Source organism: Alosa pseudoharengus, unplaced genomic scaffold (genome assembly GCF_046254945.1).
Source record: "Alosa pseudoharengus isolate Yale_2024_CS ecotype anadromous, Long Island Sound unplaced genomic scaffold, YU_APseudo_1.1 YU_APseudo_1.1_scf_7, whole genome shotgun sequence".
Taxonomy (NCBI): domain Eukaryota; kingdom Metazoa; phylum Chordata; class Actinopteri; order Clupeiformes; family Clupeidae; genus Alosa; species Alosa pseudoharengus.
In genome coordinates this window covers 34,594,124-34,620,246 of record NW_027468859.1, presented here as the reverse complement: position 1 = coordinate 34,620,246, position 26,123 = coordinate 34,594,124, and the positions used below count along the sequence as shown (strand labels likewise).

Sequence of the window (26,123 nt, the reverse complement as noted above, 5' to 3'; positions counted from 1 at the left end):
GATTGAAGATCTGGCACACGAATGTCTGGCAGCGAGACATGAAATTTGGCAGAAAGCCTTATTAATTCTAAGTGTATTCACTGTGGCGATGTGAAGCCAGTTTTTTTTTTAACGTGGCTGAGATCAGGTATGCGTGTCTGGTAGAGGATGAAGAAATTCACACATCCAGTACTGTGCAAAGGTCTCAGGCACCTTACATGTACATGTTTTGGTTCAGCAATACTATAAGGACCATATTGTTCATTTATCACTTTCTTAATTAGAATATGACCAGAGAACACAGAAAATGTGTTCACCATATTTAGACCATTTAAAAATACACATAAAATGTCAATTTCATCCTCAAATTTTAGTCTCAAGTTACCATTAGATTTGTTGTTTTAACAGTGTTATAATCAATCACCCAAGGGGGAAGCTGTTGATGGAGCTGTCTTTCCCCACCCATGTCTGGCCTGCCAGAAGCTGCTGGTAGATACAGCTACAATGGGGGTCTCAAGATCAGATGCTTACTTGACCGTGGCTCACCCTAAAACTGTCGCTGCGGTGTCAAGAGTATTTTGGCAGGGCGCAAAGTGGAGGAGTCACCTGAAAAGTTCTGTACTGAAAAGTAATCTCCAGTGACCCTCTTCGTTGTATTCCCAGGTGGTAATACAGTGTCAGCTTGCCTAATTATGGTTCTTTTAATAGAAATGGCCATTCTTATTCCACTTTAGGTGAGCAATATACTCTTGTGGGACAGCAGATGTAAATTAGCCCAAGGCTAAGTCTGGTGCAATGCATCAAATGGTTACATGTATGTTTTAATTGCACACTGTCCCTTACAAATAAAATTCAATTGAATTGAATTCCAGCTGTAGCTTTTCAATGAGATCTTTGATCTATCAAAGTGTCGTCATCTCCTTCCCAATTCTGATACCAATGTGTCCGAGCCAGAACCAGTGCCAGTACCAACCGGCTCCAGCTTCCACCTTGCGAGATTGGTCATTATAACACTGCAAAAACAACCAATCACATGGATGCAAAAGACCTAAACCAGAAATGCACATTTGTTTTGTTTTTTATATTCCCTCTATCTTCTGGTTGATCTATCTATCTATCTATCTATCTATCTATCTATCTATCTATCTATCTATCTATCTATCTATCTATCTATCTATTCTAATAAAATAAATGAGAAATATATGGTCATCATAACATTGCTAAAACAACAAATCTAATGGGTGCCGAACACTTTTGCCCCATACAGTACATATTTGCCCCACATCTGAGCACAACTTCCCACCTACTCACCTGTCTTAAGCACCAAAATATACAGTATAATTTAAAGCATGAGCAGGGTATGGGCAGAGTGAGTTTGTCAGGCAATGCGTTACTCATAAATAAATCTGCACAAGGAGAAGACGATACACATGGAAACAAACAAAATAAATCAATCAATAAATCAAACACCTCTATGAGGCATGTTAAGTGGAGCAAAAGATAGGAAAACACAGTTGGAAACAGCCAAGTAATTAAGCTTGATTTTACACTAGCACACCTGCAGCACACAGTAGCCAACAGAAAAGGATGAGCTTCTTCAACAGAATGATAATGGCCTTAATGCTATAGGACTCTGCTGCTAACTTCAGTGTGTCCTACTCCAGCTTTGACTGGGCCTCCACCGGGTCCTGCACCCCCTCCAGCAGTGTATGTGTGTGTGTGTGTGATGAAATCACTTGGGCATGGCGGTCCACTAATTATCCTCCCTCAAACAATCCGGGATAGAAATTTAGCCTTGAGGACCCAACCCCCCCCCCCCCCCCCCCCTTACTAACTTAGTGATCTTATAGCTCGGCGAGTAAACGTGTGAGGGGATGTTTCTCTGTGTGTGGACAGGGCTCTCAGGAGCTGAGAAATTAGTGCTGGAGGGAACATGTGGCTGGCGGAGGCTCTCTGAAGGTGGAATAATGAAACACTGACTAAACATAAAATAAATTAAATGAAAACAATAAGGGCCTATAAAGGCTTGTATTGTTCTCCTGATTCAAAGAGCCGTCCAAATGTATCCTGAGGCTTAATGAAAGCTGAAAGTCCCAAAGCTTACTGGCCTCTTTACCCAGTAATCACAAAAACTCTGTATCCAAAGTAAACATCAGAGAACTCAGAAAATGCAAATTGTGCTACTAGCCCTGATACTTGAAACTACTTGAATTTATTTAAACGATGCATCCATCAATCAATCATTCATTCAAATGTGTTAATGACTGCAACATTCAATGATTCAAATGTGTTAATGACTGATTTGTGTCCTTCTATCCTACAACTACAATCGACTTTTCAGTGACTGAAGTCCATTACCGTGGTGTCCCGGGTTGACACTGTCAATTTCTCTGGCTGGCAAGTCCATTGTGTCCATCTCAACTTTATTTAAAAGACTGACCATTATCTTTTTTCTCTCTTTTGCCCAAGAAGAGAAGAGGAGAAAGAAGAGCACAGTGAACAATCAGATCTGCCTCATGAAAGCCTTAAGCAAAGTCTGTCTTGCTTTGTGCTTTGGCAGAAAATCAATTACCATTTCTTTTTTTTTTCTAGGCAGTAGTCAGAGATATACATCTGCCTTGCTTTTTAGAATTGTTCTGTCTATGCTCCCACCATTGTTATGTCTACACTCTCTGTAGTCCAAAAATAAACTGGGGCTTCGTTGCTAGATGGATAAAATGTATGCCTGTCAGTGATTGCTGATCAAGTGGATGAAAGGCATTCACCTAAGGAATGTACTGTAGGTGTGCAGCAAGTCTAAGTGTGTTTGAGGCATCAAGCCAGCTGGAATGAAGAAACTGTCGCCCGCTAGCCTGATACTAACCTAAGAAATGAATTCCTTTCATTCATTTCATATCTCACACACTAGAACTGTAAACACAGCGCAAGGTAAGGGGTGCATTCCGATCATTCAGGTTCTCCACTTCAAAACATTCTCTGAATATAGTATATATACTCTTTTGATCCCATGAGGGAAATTTGGTCTCTGCATTTATCCCAATCCATGAATTAGTGAAACACACTCAGCACACAGTGAACACACAGTGAGGTGAAGCACACACTAATCCCGGCGCAGTGAGCTGCTTGCTACAACAGCGGCGCTCGGGGAGCAGTGAGGAGTTAAGTGCCTTGCTCAAGGGCACTTCAGCCGTGCCTACTGGTCGGGGTTCGAACCGGCAACCCTCCGGTTACAAGTCCGGTACTAACCAATGGGCCACGGCTGCCCCATGCACAGCCCCTGACAGCACCAAAAGAAAATTCGGGAGTAAGTGTATATGCCAGAACCAGACAGCTTTGTAAGAAAAAAGAGCTCCCCACCACAGTCCATGGTTAATGCCAGAGCTGAGCACTGCTGTTAGTGGTGTCACATTATCCAGAGAGACTTACATGCTTTTTTCGCAAGATGCACATGACCTGAAAATTAATGCAATATTTTATACAAAAATGAAGTGAACACAGCAATCAACTTCAGACTTGGATCAGACTTGCAAAATTACAACCATAAAACAGACATTTCAATGATGAGATGTTCAAAGATGTATGGGCAAAAGTTATACCAAGAATTATATTCAGGACATAAAAAAAGAAAAAGAAGACATCTGTGGGTGGAAATAGAAGAGAGTAAAGAGAGAAATAACCTTTAAAAAAGATTGACAGGGTGAATATTTTCAGGGCTCCGTCATACAATATAAAATATATAATGGACATTACCGAGTTAATGACCCTATTAACATATCCCTCCTCCCCAAAGCATGCCCTGCTCTTCACACATGAAGGCGGCCATTACTGACAGATGCACAGATCCCATTTGCAGCCCACCCCCTTTGTTCAACGTGTGTAGGCACATCCATCATGGAGGATATTGGCATGCTCTGCCAGGCATGCCACTGCTTCTTCACCTTGGTGAAGAGAAGATGTATGTGGTCTTTTGTCAAGTTGACATTTAAAGTAGGAATCACAATAAATAGTTTTATTATGATTGTTATTATTTTTTAATTTTTTGTACTTCTGAGTCTCTGTTGCCATGGCAACTTGGGTCTCAAGAAATTGAAATAATGTAGCCTGGCAGTGAACTTTTTTTTTTGTTGTTGATGAAATTATTACTGTATTGTGCATCAGACAGAGGACAGGAAAAAGGTAGAATGAGAAAGAGTTAATGGTTGGAACAAACTCCCCCGGACTGATCAGGGAGGGGTTTAATGGTCAAGTGTCCAAATTGGCAGCTCTCTCTCCTATTCTTTGTGACAATTGCCTCCCGGAGCCAGACAGACATCATAAACATTACCGTACAAAACTGTAATATTGAGGACCCAAACTAACAGCTTGTCAAAACCAGAGAATGTGCTCAAAATTCCAATGTGGTTCTACCTTTTTTTGGCTCTCAATCTGACACAGACTTGTCTCGCCTGGCAACAGTTGTAAAACTGACTAGAACATATTCAGACCAGCACGGCTATCCAATCAAATTGGCATAAACAATTCAAAATCATATTTTGAAGATATTGAGAAGCACGAATCCAACACACCAATCCAGCACAGAATATTCCCTGGATCTACAAAAGAAACATAAATTGGCTGGTCTCACTGTTAGTGATTCAAAGATAAAACGGATCTGAGAAAGGCACTTACAATTAATCAAGGTAGCCTAACTCAGGGGAGTTAGAGGCCGAAGTGCACCATCAACACTGATAAGTCATGACTATTTTTTACCAATTTAGCTAAACTACCATGCATTTCTGACACGTTGGTGCAACAGCATGACAAGCTTGCTAGTATTTTGGGAGAGGATTGCAAGCACTTGCCACTAGCCATAGCATACCTAGCCTGCAGGCCCCTCCCAACAACACCGCCCGTTAGCCCTTGGTCAGTCTACCTAGACCAGGGGTGTCAAACTCATTTTGGTTCAGGGGCCACATACAGCCCATCTGATCTCAAGTGGGCCAGACCAGTGAAATAATTGCAAAACATCCTTTGACAACTCCAAATCTCCAGCTTATTTTTTTTCAGTAGGCTATGCTTTACCCTTCAGCCTACATTTGTAGCCTACATAATCACAAGGGATATATTAGATTATTACACATTTATTCAGAGAGGCCAATGAAATTGAAATAAAATGCAGTTCACTCTCATAAACAACTGGTTTATTTTTATAGTTGAGTGGATAGGCCTACATTTTTACATCTGACCACCTGAACCTGCCTTTTTTCTCCAAGAACTGTCCAATTTCCTCTCGTAGTTCAAAGAAACGCTTGAGTACGGCACCTCGGCTTAACCACCGTACTACAGCGTGGTATGGTAAGCCAGACAGAATGCCATTATCACTAAGAAAACAGTCAAACTGACGGTGAGTCAGACCTCGCGACCTAAATTTACAGTTTGCACAACCACACTTTAACATGATCCAAGTTTAGTGTTTTACAACACAACACTTCCTGGTGCAAAATACAATAAAATGCCCAAACATCTTATCCTCCGTTTGCAGGCTGCACTTTGTCTCTGAATTTTGTCGCAACGCCTGCTTTTCTCCCGACAATGTAGCCAAACTGACAGCACAGGACCAGTCAACTGCGCCTAGCGGCTGTATTGAGCATTTCGGTTATTTCTTTGAAAATTCATAACTCCTCACAGGAATGGGCTAGAGATTTTTTTTGTTGTTGACATCGTCAGAAATTTATTCTCTACAAGTCTGGGCCGGATTAAACCATCTAGCGGGCCGCATGTTTGACACCCCTGACCTAGACCATAGGAATACATAGGAGTAAATCTCGTTATTGTGTTTCACCACACACATTTTGTTGATTTGTTCTCTACCGTTAAAATGTAATGACATTTTTTTCAATGTATGCAGTGGTGTAGGCTACCTCTGATGATGGGTGGGGAAGCTTTATTTTTTGTTTTGTTTTATTTTTTCCCTCAATAGGAAAGTCATGTGCTCCAATGCAGCCCTTTAGCTTGGCTCATGAGATCGATCCTTACCATAATCTGTGACGGACTTGGGAGCCCTCGGCTCAGCTTCTGCATTGCGCTTCTTGTTCTTTGATTTCCAGGCATGATATACCTTCAGACGGCGATGGAACTCTTCTCTGCAGGCAGCCAACAGCTCAATGTCTGGAGAGAATGAGAGCGAGAGCGAGAGAGAGAGAGAGAGAGAGAGAGAGAGAGAGAGCGCGAGAGAGAGAGAGAGAGAAAGGGAGGAAGAAATACAGAGAGAGAATGTTGGCACAAGAGGCAGATATGAAAAGGGCAGAGCTATTTAGAGCATAACATTAAGAAATGATGATTGGTCTGTGGCCGAAAACAACAATCGATGTAGCGATAATAGCAAGTAAAAAAAACAGGAAGCTATACTAAAGTCCTACTGTGTTCAAATACACACGAGAAGTGTTCCAGAGAAGAGCGGTATGAAATGAGTCTCTAAAATGAGCTGACTACTGTCTGGTTTTTCAAAGAGATAAATGCAGGGCAATTTCACAGCCCTGCCCCTGACACCATACACGCTTTAGGGACACTGCTCCTGACACCATACATGCATTTTTTGTCTTGCTGGTTGCTTTTCTATTAGGACAATAATCTGACACAATTCAAATGACCCCCCCCCCCCCCCCACATAAACATGTCAAGTCAGCTCCATAATCCCTAGTGATTCCATTCTAACATGGATGGATCTGCAAAAACTATTTTAGCATGGAGAATACTAGAGAAAGGGAAATCTACACTGATTTCCTGTCAGTGTGTTAGTAAGTCGAACCGTGGAAACGTTGACAGCTAATTTCTTCCTCTACAATAGCCTGGAGGTTTTCCTTTTAACCTCTGTGGTGCTGTATTTCATCAGTTGTATAAATGTAATTTCACCATCAAGGGAGCTAGTCTACATTGTTGGTTTCACACATTACCACAACCGTAGGCAGTTTTATTTTTAAATAACAACACTGCTGTTGGGATAGGATATCCAATTCAATTACATGTAGCTGATTACATATATCATGGTCTCCTACTAAGTAAAGCTCAGTAAGGCTGAGCATAATAAATTCTATCTTAGACGATTATATTTGAAAACATTTTTACTAATAGGAGAAGACTGTTCCGGGCAATGCAGAGCTATAGAGCCCATGGTGAAGTCAAGACACTGAATATTTCATCCCTTGATATTGCTGCTTCACAAAAATGAACTCTGCAGGATATTTAAATTGAGTCAGTCAACCTTCAGAAGATGGCAAACCTTAGCTGCAATCACACCATCTAAAATTACCCGTGCTGTAGACTGGAAACTATATGTGTGCATGTGGATTATTGATCTGAGAATAAAATTCAATGAATTGCATAACATTTTCCTGAAAATTAATTTAAAAAAAAACTAAAACCAAATTGAGTATTAAATTAAATTGATTTAGAAAAAAAGTTTACAAGTTTAGAAAAATCAAAAGAATCCATAATATTCCCAGACTTGGAACCTTGGAACTAATGCTGCCTTTTGCATGACTGCTGGGTGTACTTGACAAATAGCCATCCTTGCCACCATTGACTGTGAAAGCTCAAATCACCTTCAGCTCAGGCAGATATCAAGCATCTTACCACAGGACGTGTTGATGGCGTCTCGTAGCTCAGCGTACTTCCATTTGCTCAGCTCGTACTTCTTGGTGCCGGCGGCGGCAGCCTTGTTGGCCTGCACCTGGGGACCCCTGTGATGAGGGCAAATCAAAACAAAGCCAACACAGAGCAGACGCAGACGTTTACTCAGATACATTTCATGTTGGGGGGGGGGGGGGGGGGGGTCAGCATTAGACAGCATCACATATTAGTGATTTCTGAAGACAAAGGATTAGAGAAAGGAGGGTACGCATGGTTTCAGGAGAAAAGAAGTGGTTAATGAGGGAACCCGCCTTTTTGACACAAAATGAACAAACTACAGTATAACCTCAGAGAGATGGATTAGACTGGAATAGATTTGCGGATACATTTCTTAAAAATCCCATAAGAATTAGACCAGTTGATGACTAAAGAGAATTTGTAGTAGTCACTTGTGACTTGTCTATGGATAGTTATGCTCACACGGGGACTGTTGAGTGTGCATTTGCCAGTAATCTCATTTTAACCCTATCTGTAAACATGCCCTCACTGTTCCGCAACACACACACACACACACACACCTTTTCCACCTTCGCCTCCTTTGGCCCTCTTAGCTCTGACCGGCCTATCCCACCTCGGTCCAGCCCGCCCACCTGCTGAATCTGCCACGCCCCCTGAGACACGGGCGGGGCCGGTGTGAACTCAGGGGCTTCCCATTCTCTAATCCCATTGGCTGGCCATGGCCCGCTCTCTGCCTAGCCTACAGTAAGTGCAATAGGGTATTTCCACAGCACTGCGTAGCCTACAGTAAGTGCAATAGGGTATTTCCACAGCACTGCCGGGAGCGTGCCGCACTGGTTGACCTTGAGAGGCCGGCTGGCCGAGTGGTCACATGCTGTTCGGACTCCCTCTCGCCGTCCCATGTGCCATTGGGGTGTGTGTGTGTGTGTGTGTGTGTGTGTGTGTGTGTGGCTTCCTGGTAGCCGGCAGAGCCAATTATACATCAAATTCTGCTCACAGGATTAGCAGGCTCTGCATTAGCTGGCGCGGCACATGCTCTTCTGGATGTTTCCCATTCACATCCATTCCACACTATACTAAACACCGCTGTCTACAGCCAGCCCTGGAGGATCCGTACAGGAGAGGTGGCAGCTCTCCACCAGGAGGGAGAGAGAGGGTCAGTTAAGGCTCTCAGCCGTGAAATGGAGAGTGGATTCCACACGCTTGCTCCCAGAAGAGGATTTACAGGCAGTTATTTCTTCCATTGAAAACTTGCTATGCTCATACCTTGGATTGTGGATTAAATTAAGCGGATGCTTGAATGAATATGAAAAGGTTTCACTTGCGAGACAAGTCACATGTTCCGTCTGATTGACAACTAGTCACAGATCATCTAGTCATGCAAATTCACAGCAGTTTCAATTCCAACTAAATTAAAACAAATTACAAGGAATTAATCCAAGATCAGAAAGATGAATTATAGCTTGATATTTCAAAATGATTTGTTTTCTTAGTCATTCCATTTATTGGTGATTTTCCACTGATTCTTTTAAGCCCATTCTTGCTTGAAGGTAAGTTGAATGTCACTACCCACCGAGAGAGAAGATCAGACATTTCCTTGGCCATTTCTTCCCTATAAAAAATGATGAGCCCAGTGGACAGATTAGTCATCTTAGTGACACACTGCCGGGATTATGCTACTTCATCTTAAATGAGCTTAAACATCACTCTGCTTGTCTGGGAGTCTGAGTGTGTTTATGTGGCAAATGTGTCTCTGATGTGATGTGAATCTGAAATGAGTGTGTGTGTGAGGGAGAGAGTGCGTTTGTGTGTGTGTGTGTGTGTGTGTGTGTGTGTGTGTGTGTGTGTGTGTGTGTGTCTGTGTGTGTGAGTGAGTGTGTGCGTGTGTGTGTGTGTGTGAGTGAGTATAAGTGTAAGTGTGAGTGTGAGTGTGTGTGTGTGTGCTGAGTGTGAGTAAGTGTGTGTTAGTGTAAGTGTGTGTGTGTGTGTGATGTGAATCGGAAATGACTGTGTGTGTGAGGGAGAGTGCGCGTGTGTGTGTGTGTGTGTGTGTGTGTGTTAGTGTGATTGTGTGTGTGTGTGTGTGTGTGTGAGAGAGAGAGAGAGAGAGAGAGTGTGTGAGTGTGTTTGTGTGTGTGTGTGTGTGAGTGAGTATGAGAGAGAGTATGAGTATGAGTATGAGTGTGAGTGTGTGTGTGTGTGTGTGTGCTGAGTGTGAGTGTAAGTGTGTGTTAGTGTGTGTGTGTGCTGAGTGTGTGTGTGTGTGTGTGTGTGTGTGAGTGAGTGTGCGCGTGTGTTGTGTGTATTCTTTTTGAACTGTTTTCTGCACCGCACAAGCACTATATGCAACATGCACTTGAAACTCTCCGTTCCTGACACCGCAGCCCAACGTGCTCCATTCACACTGACACCGCAGCCCAACTTAGAGAGGCTGAGGATGGAGACAGCTCGTCTCTGCAGAGCGAAGCTAAAAACAAGCGCGCTGCAGTCGAGCCCATTAAAAAGCCTGAGAGACAAACGGAGCCTCATCTCCCATGGAGAATCCATAAGTTTCCCCGTAAGGCTGCTGTGTCCCTGTTCACTTAAACGCTTATTATCCAAGTGGGCCCGCTGTCAGGAGACAGCAGGCTGAACACACCCCAGCCACGGCATGTTCCTCTATGACTACACTTCTCCCATCACTCTACGATGGGCCACAGCGCATGTTATGTGACAGAAACTGTCCAGCTATCATGCACATTATGTTAAAATATTGGGACACAGTTTCGAGCGTCGTTCAGCCTCAATAGTCTTCACATCTCCCACTCAGGAGACCAGGTGCTTTACTGCTATTACCTTCCCAACAAGGATGTGTGGTGTCAGACTTGGTGGTGTGTGGTACTACTTGGTGGTTTGTGGAGATGGGAATGCTCTGGTTCAGAAGTTTTGGTTACACTTTACTTGACAGCATCGACATAAGAGTGACATGACATGTCATGAACGTGTCATAAACAAGTCATAAACATTTATGACAACGCTTCTGTTATTAAGTAACATTCGGTTTTTGTCATAACAAGTTAAGGTTAGGATTAGGATTAGGGATAGAGATAGGGTTAGGGTTAGGATTCATGTGTCATGACAGTGTCATGTATTCATGACAGTGTCATGTCACTCTTATGTCGATACTGTCAAGTAAAGTGTTACCGAAGTTTTTGCCCATACATATGTGATGGGATCTGGCAAAATCCATCAGATGGTGAAATCAAAAATCCTTGATTTCTGCTCTGTTTCAATCCTCCTCTCTCTGGTGAAATTCCACCAATTTAAGATTCTGATACTATTCTAGCAACATCGTGGATACCATCCTCGCAAAATCCTGGATGAACATAAGTTGGTGAAATTTCACCATGTGATGGGTTTCCCCAGATCCTATCACATATATCACATCTATGTATGTATTTTTGTATTCTACCATTCGTAGACAACTCTTTTCTCCGTGAATCCCTGTTTCTGAATCACACCCTCTAATTCAGAAACAGCAGAGGAAATGCAGATGGCTGACTGGAACATTCTCTGAACCTGAGCCTTCCCCACTAATGCTAAAGGCTGCGGAGTTTGGGACACTGGGGCTGTGGGGGAAGGACCTACTTGTGCTCAGGTGAACTAAGTGAATAAACCACCACCAAAAGAAAAACAATACTTTGTGCAGTTGTGCTGGTGAAATGTAACGTAAACCCTTGAAATCTAGGGTTTCTCTAAAGGTGAGAACTACAGAGGAAGAAAATGTAAACACCTACATGGTCAAACTCTTGAGCTTTGGTTGTGCAGGAACACTGAAAACAGAAAGCCATCACATTAAAGAGCACCTTTCAAAAACCCATCACCATACAACACCATAATGTCAATTACCTTTCTGTTGGACTAAAGTTTTGATTGTGCATCAGTGAGATCATTGTGCCTACACCTCTCTGCTGCATTTAGAACAACAACCATGGAGATATATTTATAAAGGACTTAAATGCTAACTCTCTGAGTCATTGTGAATCAATGGGCGGTTGATGAACAGTTTAGTTTTTCAGGTTAATGGCTGCTCGCCAGGGTTAGAGTCAGTAGGAGTGGGACTGAGACTGATTGGCAGACCACATGGGAGGGGGAGGGGGGGGGCATGCATGGAGGAGGAGGGCACAGATCATGGAAAACATGTCAGATTCAGATTGGGAGAAGGTCGGGGCGTCTAAGGGCTTACTTCACTCGCTCTGGGGACGATGGAACACTTGAGCCATTACTGAAAGAAAAAAACAAGGACAGAAAGCACAGAGTTCAGAGAAAGATGTGTGTTAGAAAGAGAGAGAGAAAGGGGGAGAGAGGGAGAGAGAGAGAGAGAGGGAGAGAAAGAGCGAAAAAAGGCATGGACAGAAAGAGAGACAAAGAGAGACAGAGAGAGAAAGGGTGACAAACATAAAAAAAACAAAAAGGTTAGACAGACATCACACCTCCAAAGCTTGTAAAAACCGTGACATTAGGCTTGACAGTTCCCTGAGGCCCAGTGTTTCAGCGATGGCTGCTGTGTCTCATGTAATCCCTTTACACATCTCTATCACCTCAACTCAGACATGTCTCATCATATACGAGTGAACGTGTGAGTGGACACAGGAAACCGTGACTGTGACCACATGACAGTGTGATATGGGGGATAATGATGTTCACAGCACCCTGGCGACGAATGTGTTGGCACAGATGAATGTGTCATTCACACATCTACAGACCGGAACAGACGAGCTGACATGTCTGCCCTGTGATGGCACCTTTCTTTTCAACTGTGTGTGCATGTTTATCTGCTCATTGAATGCGTATATAGTACATTCATAATGTGTCTGTGTGCCCCACAGGTGAGTCTCTGTGTGTGTGTATGTCTCTGTGTGTGTGTGTGTGTGTGTGTGTGTGTGTGTGTGTGTGGGGGAGGGGGGTCTCACTGGCAGTAAACTGTGTGTGTGTGTGTGTGTGTGTGTGGGGGGGGGGGGGGGGTCTCACTGGCAGTAAACTGTGTGTGTGTGTGTGTGTGTGGGGGGGGGGGGTCTCACTGGCAGTAAACTGTGTGTGTGTGTGTGTGTGTTACCTGCGCAGCCCGGCGTCCACTTGCGTCTCCTCGGGGATGAGCTCGGCCTCGCTCTGGGCGATCCTCATGGCCAGCTCGCGGTCACGCCGCTCCTGCTCCAGAATGGCCTGCCGAGCCGCCTCCTCCTCACGCTCGGCCGCCACCTGCCGCTCCATCTCCTCCTGACACACACACACACACACACACACACACACACACACACACACACACACACACACACACACACACACACACACACACACACACACACACACACACACACCAGAGTTTAGAAACCAGCCCCCATACACATTTAATGTCCCATGTCACATAGGGTACATGGAGTTCTCACACAAGGTTGACCTTGGGTGGCAGTATACACATTGAACCCAAACACACGCAATAGCTTTACTGGCCACAGACACAAGCGATCCTCTGAGTCACTGTATTTGCTCCATGCTCAGGTATTGATAGCTTATGCTCTTGGTGTCATTTTCACATAAGCAATCACATGAAACAAGAAAGCAATTGTTTACTTGCAGAGTATGACTAGGCGCCTCTAGGGTGGTAAAGCAATTCTTAGCATTTCTTTGACCCTCAAGGGAATGACAGGCACAGAGAAGAAATCTTAATTAAAGTCAGCTTCAGACAGGCATGTTTACCTACCCTCTGTGTAACTGTGTAACACCATACACTACCGCTCACAAGTTTGGGGTCACTTAGAAATGTCCATTCCACTCCATTATAGACAGAATACCAACTGAGATCAGTTGCATTGTTTTTTTAAATCAGGGCAGCAGTTTTCAGATTATATTATGTTCTTACATAATTGCAAAAGGGTTCTCCAATGTCTTCTCAGTTAGCCTTTTAAAATGATATCAGATTAGTAAACATAATGTGCCTTTGGAACATTGGTGAATGGTTGTTGATACAGTAAATATTGCATTAAAGATCAGCCATTGCTTTCTACAACAGTCGAGAACCGGTAGTATATGTTCAGGACAACTTTCTTCTGGCTTTGAAGTGACACACATAAGCGTACGGCAGTGATCTATAACAAAGATTAAAAGTACACACACACACACACACACACACACACACACACACACACACACACACACACACACACACACACACACACACACACACACACACACACACACAGTCACAGTGGAGCTGGGGCAGTACGGGCAGACTACTTAATATCCACTGTCACACAGTGGCACGTCCTCCTCCATAATGAAGTGTGTGTGTGTGTGTGTGTGTGTGTGTGTGTGTGTGTGTGTGTGTGTGTGTGTGTGTGTGTGAAAAGTGAGAAAGTGGGAAAACAGCGAAGATGATGGATGGATATGTCTGCTCTCTAAGTCAACTTCAACTCATGAAGGGCGTGTGCGTGCGCGCGCACACACACACACGCCTGAGGTCAGAATAAAAGAGATGGTCCATAGATCCATAATCCAAAAGTACATTGTTTACAAAATGAGGGCCGAATTTCTTGTCTGAGTGCAAAGAAATGACATGAATGTTCTAGCACATTTCCGGCTGTTCCACTTAAGTCAAGTAAGGAACCAAAGGCAGCCTTTTCTTAGCAAACCTGTGTGACATACAAAACTGTGAAGGAGCCAACAAGTGCGCAAGACCTTCTAACTCTTCTAACTCCAATGTACCGTTCTGTAATCGCTTAAGTCGGCGCGTTGGATTACAAAAGGTGTGCGTCGTCTTCCTTTATCTCCCCTGCACACATCAAGCAAAAGGTTTCTGCTGACACACGGTGTGCATGCAGGCCAAGAGCTGGACTTGTGTGTCAGCGGCACTTAAGCCCCTCACATCAAACGGCGAGGTCAGGGCGTCTCGCTAATGAGCCTGGACTGTGTGTGTGTGTGTGTGTGTGTGTGTGTGTGTGTGTGTGTCCATCTGTGGGTCCTCACAGGGGCCACGGCTCTCTCGCTCCCTCTGGAGGGTTTCCATTCACTCAATTAGGACATAGCAGCCTATTAGCGCTCAGATCCAGGGTTAGGGGACAGACGAGGCTTACGCCATCCCATCTAGGACACACACTGCGCTGCGACGGGGGCCAAGCGTCAAACGCAGCCTTAGAACACAAAAATAAAATAAAAAAAATGGGTGCGTTTCTCCAGGGGGAGACAGTCAGCTTAAAAAGCATGAAAACAAACCGACCATGTACTGTAACAGTGAGAGCGGCCGAGAGTGACTCTGTTACTCATGACTGGGTAGGAGATTTGCGAGGCAGCCAACTTTGAGCCGTAAACCGTGAGGCACAACTCTAAAAGTCCTCAGGAGAGAGGTTTTTGTGTTTGTGCAGAGACACCATAAAGAGACAAAAAGTGAGAAAGAGAACTGAAGAGAAAGTGTGCGGGAGAGCCAAAAGTTAAACTCAGCAACTTAGCATCCTCAGAGAGAGAGAGAGAGAGAGAGAGAAAGAAAATAACATTCAAAAAGGAAAAAGTCTGAGACTGAGGAGAGGAGAGGAGAGGAGAGGAGCAGCAAGAGACCAGGACAGAGGAGGAGGGTTAGCAGACGAGGCATGAGAGGGCTGGGGGGGACAGAGCCGCAGGCGGAAGGCCTTAGGTCGGCCTCTTTGATCAAGACAGGGAGCCAGGCAGTTGCGAGGATAAAAGCTGGAAGCAGTGATTCATCCGGTTCAAGCCCAGCGCCGCTCAACACGGAGCGACTGCTGTAGGAGAGGAAGACGAAGAGGAGCGAAGGATAGGAGAGGAAGTGAGAGGAAAGAGGAGTGTGATGAAGACGAGCGATCATGACAGAAGGATGAGAAGAGAATAAAAAGACACAGAGTGAGATGAACATGAAGAGGTGAAATGAGAGAGAAACATGGAGAGAGAGAGAGAGAGAGATAGAGAGAGAGAGAGAAAGAGAGAGAGAGAGAGAGAGATATCCATATTTCCTCTATGTTCTTTACGTTCCCCCCGCTGAATCTCTATACTGATCCATACTAATCTCCAGTAGTCAGATCAACTACTTCCAGGCCAGGTACTGTTCTGTGGAGACTAAAATGCCAAAACAGGATCTCTACCTCAGATGAAGGTCACAACCACATATTTGGCATCAGCTACCCTCAAGACCTAGTCAACTTTGCCCGTACTACTTCTGACAAACTAGTCCATTGACGCAAAGTCTGCGGCCCTCACGATGCCAGGATTAGAACACATTTCCCAGTGGACAGCGTCCAGACCCTCTCCACAAAGCAAACACATTGCATTTATATAGCACATTCACATCCAAAGTGCTTCACAATAAAAGAATGCTCTGGTGGTAGCAGGCTAAGACAGAGATATATGTTTTAAACACATAGAACAACATGGGCTGAGGAGAGAGGGCAGGATCAGGGAGCAGGATCAGGGAGCAGGATCAGGGAGAGGAGAGAGAGGGAGCAGGATCAGGGAGCAGGAGCAGGGAGCAGGATCAGGGAGAGGAGAGAGAGGGAGCAGGATCAGGGAGCAGGATCAGGGAGCAGGATCAGGGAGAGGAGAGAGAGGGAGCAGGATCAGGGGGAGGAGAGGATGAAGGATGATGGAGTGAAGAGACTGCTGAGTGGAAAGAAAGTGGACTGAAAACAATCTTGCCTTGCGCATGATATAGAAAAGGGCAAACTCTCTCACGAAGCCCCTAAAGTGCTTCCATCAAGTGAAATTGAAACCACTCCTCACCATGGAGACAGAGAGTGAGAGAGAAGGGGAAAGGGTGAGGATGAGAGAGAAAGAGGAAGAGAGAGAGAGAGAGAGAGAGAGAGAGAGAGAGAGAGAGAGAAAGAGAGAGAAATGTGCTAATTGTGCAAACAGTGAGATGCCGTTCCATAGGTCAGCAGGATGTTCTGGCCTCACCTGCAGCGTCTCCTGCAGCCTCTTCTCCTCCTCCTCCCTCTTCTTCCGCTCCTCCTCCTCCTGCTTCCTCTTCACCTCCATCTCCGCTTTCCTGAGAGACGGCAGAAAGATAAAAAAAAAAAAAATCATAATTTTTTCCTCTCTCTCTCTCTCTCTCTCTCTCTCTCTGGACCGTGGCGGAAGAGCAGCCTCGTCCCATTGATCCAGAGGCAAGGTCAGACGAGGTCAGGTGAACCAAAGCTCATGTCAGTGCACCGTGCTCATGCCAATAACAAGATGACAGACTTGTTTCGCCGCGACCAGTAAATAACACTCTCCCTCATGGCCGCCCATCCTGTCCTGAACAGACACCGGCTCCAGAACTCTGGCTCGCTGCCTCGTCGTAATTGAATGTCTCATAATATGCATATTACTCGTAGCTCTGTGGCAGGCAGGAGGGGCAGGCTGTGTGTGTGTGAGCGTGAGCGTGGTGGTGGTGGTGGTGGTGGTGGTGTGTGTGAGCGTGGTGGTGGTGGTGGTGGTGGTGTGTGTGAGCGTGGTGGTGGTGGTGGTGGTGGTGTGTGTGAGCGTGGTGGTGGGGGTGGTGGCGGTGGTGTGTGTGTGTGTGTGAGCGTGGTGGTGGTGGTGGTGGTGGTGTTGTGAGGGTGGTGGTGGTGGTGGTGGTGGTGGTGGTGTGAGGGTGGTGGTGGCGGTGGTCCAGGGGCTTAGGTCAGTGGAGCAGCACATTCACGACGGTGCCCTTCACATGCACCTGCCAAGTGGGCTTTTTTTGAAGGGACCCTGTAATAACGACAAGGCCCATAAACTCCGGTCTGTCCCCCGAAATGACCCAAACTAAGATGGGAATAAAATAACGTGGAATGCTAGGTGAAGCCTCTTATGAAGGATTTTATGACACTCATCAAAAAAATATAGCGGCCAGGCGTGGCCAAATATGTCTGAGGCCATTGTAGGCATAGTGTCATCTGCATTTACAAAGACTACCTACTGCGCTCCTCAATCTCAACTAAAAGGGCATAGTACACCTAAACAGTAAAGTGCTTCTGTTGCAGAGAGCTTGTTCATACACCGTCAATACAGTAACTATTAAAATAAATCTCATTAAGGAAAAAATTGATTTCTTTGGCCCACTAATAATTCAACTAGGTAGAGAAAAACCTTAGCATCAGAGGCTGTGGTGAGAATTAAAACGTGGCGTGGACGTGGAAGCAAAACCGAACTAAGATGTGAAGAAAGGGAACGCTCCCAAGGTTTATTACAAGCCGGCTCGGAGGAGAACATGAACCAAGTTGCCTCTGTTCAAGTCACCTCCCGATTCTCGTATGTCACTGCCTTTTATCCTGTTAGTAGGCTCTTTGTCTGCTCCAGTGGAAAAGTTCAGACACGCCCCGGACCTATGCGTGCTTAATTGGCGCCGACCGCCTATGGTGAAGTCTGGCATGAGACAAAAGCTGGGCCATCGTACATGACAAACGACTTGATTTGCAAATGGTCAAGGCATGTCTTCACCCGGCACAAATCAGTAGTTAATACAATATGAGGCAGACAGGCTGATGAAAGTTAAGATTACATTTGTTTACAGCAGGGATTCCCAAACTGTGGTACTGTGGAGCTGCTTCTAGGGGGTACGCGAGAGGAAAAGGGCTATGGCGGACAGGTATAAAATGAAAATGTTAAATCTTTTGTTATTAATTCGTTAATAAATACATAATTTCGAATCAGGTCATAACGATATGGAAACATGAAATTAAAGGATAGAATTTATAAACTCTGTATGTGTTATAGAATGCGTTACGTTTTAATGTGTTTATGTGTCGGATGGTGGGGGTACGCGAGCCGAGTCGGAATGTAGGCGGTGGTACGCGGGGGGAAAAGTTTGGGAACCGCTGGTTTACAGTATGTACTTACAAATAATTTTTACTACAAGGCCCTTTTAGCAGCAGTTCCTAGGCACATCTGCACAACATTCCATGCAAAGTGTTTCACTATAGAGTATTTCACTGGAGAGTAGGTGCAGGTACTGTGCCATCTGCATTTACAGACACTGCAGACTGTGCTCCTCAAACTCAAGTGAAAGGCTTTTTTTGTATGTACAAAGTGCTTGAGTGCTTGATACATACACTGCCATTGATGTGCATGTACTAAAATAATTTCTGGGCACACTGAGAATCTTATGAACTAGACTACATAAAACAGAACCTTGGCATTCTCTAGGCCATGATTAAATTCCTAGGCACTTTTGCTGATAAATACGCAAACTTTCCATGTGTAATTTCCATGCATAATTTCCCAGGGTAAGAGTGTGTGTACAGTAGATGCACATACAAACTGAACCATTCAACTTGCTTTTTAAATCTGTGTATATTTGTGTCAGATATACAGAGTAGAGGAGTTAAATTCCTAGTGTTATATTTCCCACAGGGGCCAATCAACAGCCGAGCCTGTTTACCATCAAGCTACCTTTGTGGGCAAAAACATCGCCAACAGAACCGCCGTCTAGAGCATTTGACTGAGGCTATGTCAAGCAGGCGCAATCAAGAGAACATGGCACTGAGCAGCCAATCAGGGGACTCACAGTTTGCGTTCTTCCTCCTCCTGTTTGCGTCGCTGCTCCTCCTCCTCCCTCCTCTTGCGCTCGCGCTCCATCTCCTCCTGGATGCGCAGCAGGCGCTCGCGCTCCTCCTCCTCCTGCTTCTTCTTCTGCATGGCGCTGAGCAGCTGCTGCGAGCGCGTCACCAGCGCCTGGTGCTCGTGGTCGATCTCGATGCGCGTCATCACCGTGCTCTACACACACACACACACACACACACACACACACACACACACACACACACACACACACACAGCCAAAGACTTCAGTACGCTGACGTCAGTCCCTCAACCTTCCCTGGTGCACACACACACACACACATGAAACAAAACATTCTCCTCATGTGTTCTATAGAAAGCTGAAGACTCTCAATAGAAGCTTGTATTGTTAGATGTTGTTATACTTAGCAACGGTCTGTTATTGAGAATTAGCAGACCACCGAACGTTGGGAAGGCCCATTCAAGTGAATGGAGCATTCTGCAGCACTCCGAAGAGCCGTGTAATAAAGTTAAAGAGTAATATGCAGAGAGATGAACCCTCAGCTCAACTCAGCAACATCACGAAGATGGCTCCATGCACCACTGAGAGAATATAGCACTCAAAACATTAAATACAATCATTTCCTGGATGCCACATTCTCAAACTGACTTGTAGCGCAGTTAAGATCAACGCTTCATTTAGCACTTGGCGCTCATAGGAAAACAAAACCCATGAGCCCAAAACCCATGTGGTACGACTGACAGAACTGCCCATCAAGACAAAACCCATGAGCCCAAAACCCATGTGGTATGACTGACAGAACTGCCCATCAAGGCAAATGGTTGTATATTGCACCATTGTGGCTTTCCATTATAACTGATAATGTCATACTAAATCTACACAAATGGGCCTTAAGATGCCTAAAATGGTCATGAGAACCCATGAAAGTATGTGTTCATTATGCTAACTGTGCTGCTTTGCTCTTCTCTTTAACTCTAGAACTTAAACAGCATTATTCGAATTCTACTTCGCATTATTCTACCTAGTGTTGTATCGCATAGAGAGACTTTTTTAAGACTCATCAGGTGATCCACTCAGGTCAGTGAAGTTGAAGTGGGGTCATTCACTATGAAGATGAGGGTGGTTTCTATGGAGCTGCAGACCTTTGTTCATTAGCACTACAGTCGACTGGACTCTACCCTGCCTCTCTGCGGGCTCTTCTGACCCACAGCAGATCTGTTAAACTGCAACAACTAAATCTCTCATCCTCTCATTCGCTCTGCGTTTCTCAATTTTCTGTCAATCACTTCCTCTCTGCAGCTTTCTTTCTCTTGGTCAATGATTTTGCTTTGTAAATTGTAATTTAACTACATTTGTGTGCAGTCCTTTGTTATATCTATGAATATTAAGCAACATGTTGCATTGCTACAACAACCTCTCCCTGTTCTTAACTGTCCTTCTCTCTTTACTTTGAGCAGGACAGTTCATCTATTGTATCAGGTGTTTGCCATCAGGATTAACACAAGGGACAATCAGGGGGAGGGTGTGAGTAGGACACATTCTGACACATTCAATAACTTTAATATAATTTTGCCAGAGGTTATTCATACAACACTTCACCCCCCCCCCCCCCCCCCCCCAGTATATTAGCCCAGTGGTTCTGCACAGTGTTTTTTACCCATACTGTCCATACCCACACTGGAAGCGTTGTACAAACTCAAGGTTCAATTTACAGTATAATTTATAGTGCACACCCTTTCCTCAAAGTCAAGGTTCTGGTGTTTGTAACCACCTTTATTACACATTCAAACCCTACACTGTGGGAAATGTAATAACTTGCCCTTGGTGTGAGTGTGTGCAAGTGTGTTTGTGTGTGTTTGTGTGTGTGTGTGTGTGTGTGTGTGTGTGTGTATTCATCATTGTGTGTTTCTTTTCAACTGCTTGATCTCCTCATATTCTCCATCTCTCTCTCTCTCTCTCTCTCCCTCTCTCCATAAGGTGTGAGGAGTCTCACTGGCAGTAACCTGATTTCAACAGGAAGTGCTATAAACATGACATCACTGGGTAACAGGTGTTGATTACTATGCATTGGCATCGTCTGTCACTAGGGAAACCATTCTCATTCTGTGTGTTTCTGGTATACACAGCGGACTGAAATAACATATGTACGCACAGCCTTACACGTCACGGTTGCTCTAAAAGCATCATTCTAGTTATGTCTACATAGTTACACCACAAAACTGAAATGAAAAGTTCATAGCACAAAATCCATCAGCATTCCCTAAAACTCATTATTGCCATAGTAGTATACTGAAACACAGCTCCTCGGGCCTCATGGACATTGAAAAATACATTAAGTTTGTTGGAAGTGCTTTGTGTGCGACTTTGTCATCTGATCTACATTTTACTGACAAAGCTGCAATCCCAAAACACCACTAGAGACATTAATCAAGCGTCTGGGTATTGTGTGCTCTTAAAATGTCCAAAAGGCACTTTAGACGAGCCAGCCACATATTGCATATTTCCTGTGGCTCTGCATATGCTGTCTTTCATCACGTTCTACACTTAATCCCAGAAATGTCATTTAGAGCGCAGATGCTACCTCTAAACACCAAGGCTGAGGTACACTAGACCAGCAGCATGCTTCTTGGCAAACTCAAACATCCCGAGAGTGAGAGAGCTGTGGGTAGACAGTAAAACTGTGTGTCATCCAGTCCCAATAGGAGAGACAAAGGAGGGGGCTGAGCACGGCAGATGAAGGATAAAGGGCATGTGTGTGTGTGTGTGTGTATGGAAGAGCAGGCGGGGGATATTATAAACCAACAAGATTTCATCTCCCTCACACCGCTAGGGAGAGGAGCGAGGCAAGAGGCCTCTGATGAGGCTACTGCTACCACCAGGAGCTAGAGCAGAGGGATGGAGTGATAGCAGAGAGAGAGAGAGAGAGAGAGAGAGATAAAGAAAGAAAGAAAAAGAAAGGAAGAAGAGAAAGGAGAGAGAGAGAGAAATAAAGAAAGAAAAAGAAAGAAGAGAATCAAAGGAGAGAGAGGGAGAGAGAGAGAGAGAGAGAGAGAGAGAGAGAAAGAGCATCCACTGTCTGGTGAATATCTCTTCAGTTAGGCCACTCATCCCTGAACTTAACTGCACAGACCTCTCATAATTACCACCCCATCTGGTAGCCATGAAGTATAAAAACTACAACACTCGTGCCAACACGCACCTTGATCTTGATCATGAGGGTGTCGATGGAGGCGTCCAGGTCCTGGATCTGTTTGAGCATCTCCTGCTGTCCCTCCTTCAGACCGGCCACCACCTCGTTAAACTTGTCCATCCTCGTCTTCAGATTACGCACCTTAACCAGCCCATCGATCCTACACACACACACACACACACACACACACACACACACACACACACACACACACACATATTAGTCACAAATTCAGTTTGAACAAAATCCTGGGAGCACTGACTAATGAGCACCATAGACCGAACTTCACTTCTCCACGGTAGGAAAGGTCTTGCTGAAGTCACGTCCAGTGCAACTGCTAAATGCTGCAGCAGGAGTTGCTCTCCCAGCCCTGACACCAATCCCCCCCGATACACCTAACAATCCAGCACGCCTGGTTGCCAGCACTGACAGAAATCCCCAGTCCGCGGCAGCCCTGGACTGCTCTTGAGCTGTCCATCACGAGGAGCCCTAGGAGAGCGGCTGAGAGGGTAATAAAGCGGGAGCTCTGGCCAGGCCACCCCCGGCACAGCTCCCCGCAGTGATGAAGTGAGAGGCGCGCGCACAGCGGGGCCACTGAGCCGTGAAAGCGCCGGCTAATGAGGAAGAGAGGGAGGACATGAGCGAGGAGGAGTGGAGGAGAGGAGGAGGAGAGGAGAGGAGGAGGAGAGGAGAGTGGGCCGGGAAAAATGACAGCAGTCAGGCGAGAAGAGATGAGATGAGAGGAGAGAAAAAGGGTGGGAAGGAGATGAGGAGAAATGGGAGAAGAAGAGAGGAAAGGAGAGGAGATGAAAGGAGAGAGGAGAGGAGAGCAGACCCACCTTGGCTTGTGCTTCCTCTTACAGAGCCACATACGCACCATCTTCTGCATCATGATGCAAGCACTGGCTCGGTAGAGTATCTTATTCTTTACTGCGAATATGAAGGAAATGGAAAAACACCGTGAGAGAAAACAAACACAAACACAAGATGGATACAACAAGGGGGGACGGAGGGATTAAGCTCATCAATCATAGAGTTTGTTTAAAAAGGCTGAGCAGAAAGTGGTTGAAAAAACGAAACTGCTAAGCCTTAACACAAACTTTTAAAGAGTGACATCAGAATGGTGTGTGCTTGTGTTGTAGTAATGTGCTAATCTCCGAAAACAGACTGAAAAGCTCTTTAGCCCATATGACAACAGAGATTTCTCTTTTCCTTTGCATGGAGGCATGACCCAATTCAGGCGGGCACAATTAAAAGAACAGTTAATTTCATTCCAAATGAAAAAGGAAAGAAACTAGCATTTCAAATGAACCAAATGAAATACATGTAAACAAACGCATCCTTTTAATTAGCCAAGTGTGACTACGTGTTACACCCCCCCCCCCCCCCAAAAAAAAAAGCCTTGAGCCAAATAAAAAGCTCTGAAAATAAGACCGCACACATCCAACAGAGTTGAGAACGGGCTGTTCAGATCAGGAGGTGAAGATCCACGTCAGTGTCTCGTGTCAACTGAGTTTGTTAATTAGCACAAATCCCCAGCAGTCCTGGGTGATACTCGCAGCCTGGAGGCATGGCCTGAGCAAAGCTATGAGGCAGGTTAACCATGCCCACTTGACTGAACTCGAGGGGGAGAAGAATACTGACTCCCATGTGAATACTTGGTAGATACTTGCTAGCTTAAAACAATGGGGATTTGGTGAAGTTGGCATTTCACACAAGATTTTTTTTTACGTACTACTGTATGCAGTCAAACTGTTTTGAGTATAAAACTTCATTGGGGACTAATGATGAAATTGGCCATCTGCTGTTTCATTCCATAAAGCTATTTACATAATGCATTAACCCTGCTTTGGAATAATGTTAAGCCCTGTTCCTGACTAACTAGCCTCAAGCGGTTCGCTTATTGCTCTAATCGAATACAGAGCGAATTAGCCTTTTCGGGAGCACCTGCTTATGATGGCTTTAAGTGTTTGATTAGGGTTGCAAATCAATCCGGTATGAGGGGCCATGGCTCTGGGAGCCTTGCTGTTGGCACAGGGGGGCGTGCAGGAGGAGACGGTGAGTGTTAGCGGCGAGCATACGCACGTTTGATGACGGACAGCGCGCACCACTGGACCTTCTTCCAGCGGCTGCAGATGAGCCACTTGTTGACCTGCTTCACCAGCTCCGCCAGGTGGTCCGGGTCTGACTTCATGATCTGATCGAACTCCGAAAACTGGAGAAGGGGGGGGTGATAGAAGGAATAAATCAAAAACCGGGCTGATAATGTATGCCAGCGAAATAAATCAGCCGTTCGCAGCACGTCACACAGATTGCCATCTCTGTGAGTCTATGTTAATAGATGACTTGCACTGAAGTAATGTCCTTGTGGTAAAAGTCCCAGGGGAACGAACGACTTGATGAATGGATAATGAGAGTGAGAGAAAGATAGATAGAAAGAAAGAAAAGAGAAGTGAGCACAGAAAAAGAGGTGAGGAGAAATATTGAGAGGGCGAGACAAAGTGAAAGTAAAAGACAGTAAAAAAAGTGGAAGAAAGACAGAACAGGAGGTAGAAACAGAGAAACAAAGATAAATAGAAAGCATGATGAGAGAAAAAGAGTGGAAAGACAGAACAGGAGGAATGAGAGAGACACTGAATAAAATGACAAGGAGAGGTGGAGAAGCAAATGTAAACTGGGCAGGGAATAACATATTCAACATTTCTCATTAGCACATCCCAAATTATAACCAGGGTTGGTGCCAGACCGAGTAGGCGCATGAGAGGACAGACAGTGCTCTATTGCATTCTCTCTCTCTTTCTCTCACACACACACACACACACACAGACACAGACACAGACACACACACACACACACACACACACACACACACACACACACACACACACAGACACAGACACAGACACAGACACAGACACACACACATGGAGTGAGTGCGATTGAGCTGATATAAGATAAATATGTCTCGAGCTGTCTTGGAATGGCACCTCTGTGAGGGGAGATTAAACTCATTTTCCAGCAGAGACAAAAAAGACAAAAAAAAAACAAAAGAATGTGCACCCCCCCTTCTCTCCTCTCCTCTCTGTATCCCTTCATCAGAGCTGGTGGACTAGATGCCCTCCGAGACCTCCCCTCTCCAGAGCAGCGTCTCCTCCCAGCCCTGAATATCGCACAAGCGCTCATCCATCTCCTGGCCTCCGCTGCACAGGTTTTTAACACAGATAAATGATTCATTTAGCTGCAAATCAAACGCCCATCTGCCTGCAGTGACCCTGGCCTTCCAGCTTCAGTGCCAGAGAAGCAAGGAGCTCTAGATGCCCCGATGCCTGCCTTTGATAAACATGAGGTCTGCCATTTGAAAAGAGGGAGTGGGATGACCGATGACAAAAGAAACAGCAGGGGATGTGGGGTTTTGGGGGGGATTTGGGATTTTGCTCACCTTTCCAGGTCGGAAGAAAACTTTGGTCAGCCCAAACTTGTAGTCCTTCTCGTTAAGACCGAGAGCTTTGAACAGAGCCTGAGAGAGAGAAAGATAGAGATAGATAGATAGAGACACAGAGAGAGAGAGAGAGAGATAGAGAGAGAGGAGAGAGAGAGCGCATACGTGTTCATGGATGGATGCTTTTAGTTTACCAGTCTTGTACATATTTCTCGTCACACATGAAAGAGAGATCAGTTGAAAGACGTATGTGAATAATGGACCCAGAGAGCTGCTGGCTCGACAGCAAACTGGCTGGCAGGAGGCCACCAACGCCAAGATCAATGGACTGAGTCATAGGCATGAGAGAGAGAGAGAGAGAGAGA

At 45.1% G+C, this 26,123-nt stretch overlaps 1 protein-coding gene across 8 annotated transcripts in view; it reads right to left on the bottom strand.

Annotated features, from left to right (window-relative positions):
* The window catches only part of myo6a (myosin VIa), an 84,260-nt gene that overhangs the window by 4,053 nt on the left and 54,084 nt on the right, over positions 1-26,123 (bottom strand). The window contains exons 22-34 of one of the 8 annotated variants that reach the window (XM_076273231.1): positions 25,759-25,836; positions 24,405-24,534; positions 23,159-23,249; positions 22,329-22,479; positions 19,115-19,323; positions 16,540-16,630; positions 12,701-12,861; positions 11,831-11,869; positions 11,382-11,417; positions 9,179-9,217; positions 7,591-7,697; positions 5,995-6,126; positions 3,406-3,432 (exon numbers count right to left, since the gene is read on the bottom strand). In XM_076273231.1, coding sequence (XP_076129346.1) covers positions 3,406-3,432; positions 5,995-6,126; positions 7,591-7,697; positions 9,179-9,217; positions 11,382-11,417; positions 11,831-11,869; positions 12,701-12,861; positions 16,540-16,630; positions 19,115-19,323; positions 22,329-22,479; positions 23,159-23,249; positions 24,405-24,534; positions 25,759-25,836 — 1,291 coding nt within the window. The remainder of the gene's footprint in view (positions 1-3,405; positions 3,433-5,994; positions 6,127-7,590; positions 7,698-9,178; positions 9,218-11,381; positions 11,418-11,830; positions 11,870-12,700; positions 12,862-16,539; positions 16,631-19,114; positions 19,324-22,328; positions 22,480-23,158; positions 23,250-24,404; positions 24,535-25,758; positions 25,837-26,123) is intronic. The other 7 variants (XM_076273232.1, XM_076273233.1, XM_076273234.1 and 4 more) reach the window with 7 other exon arrangements.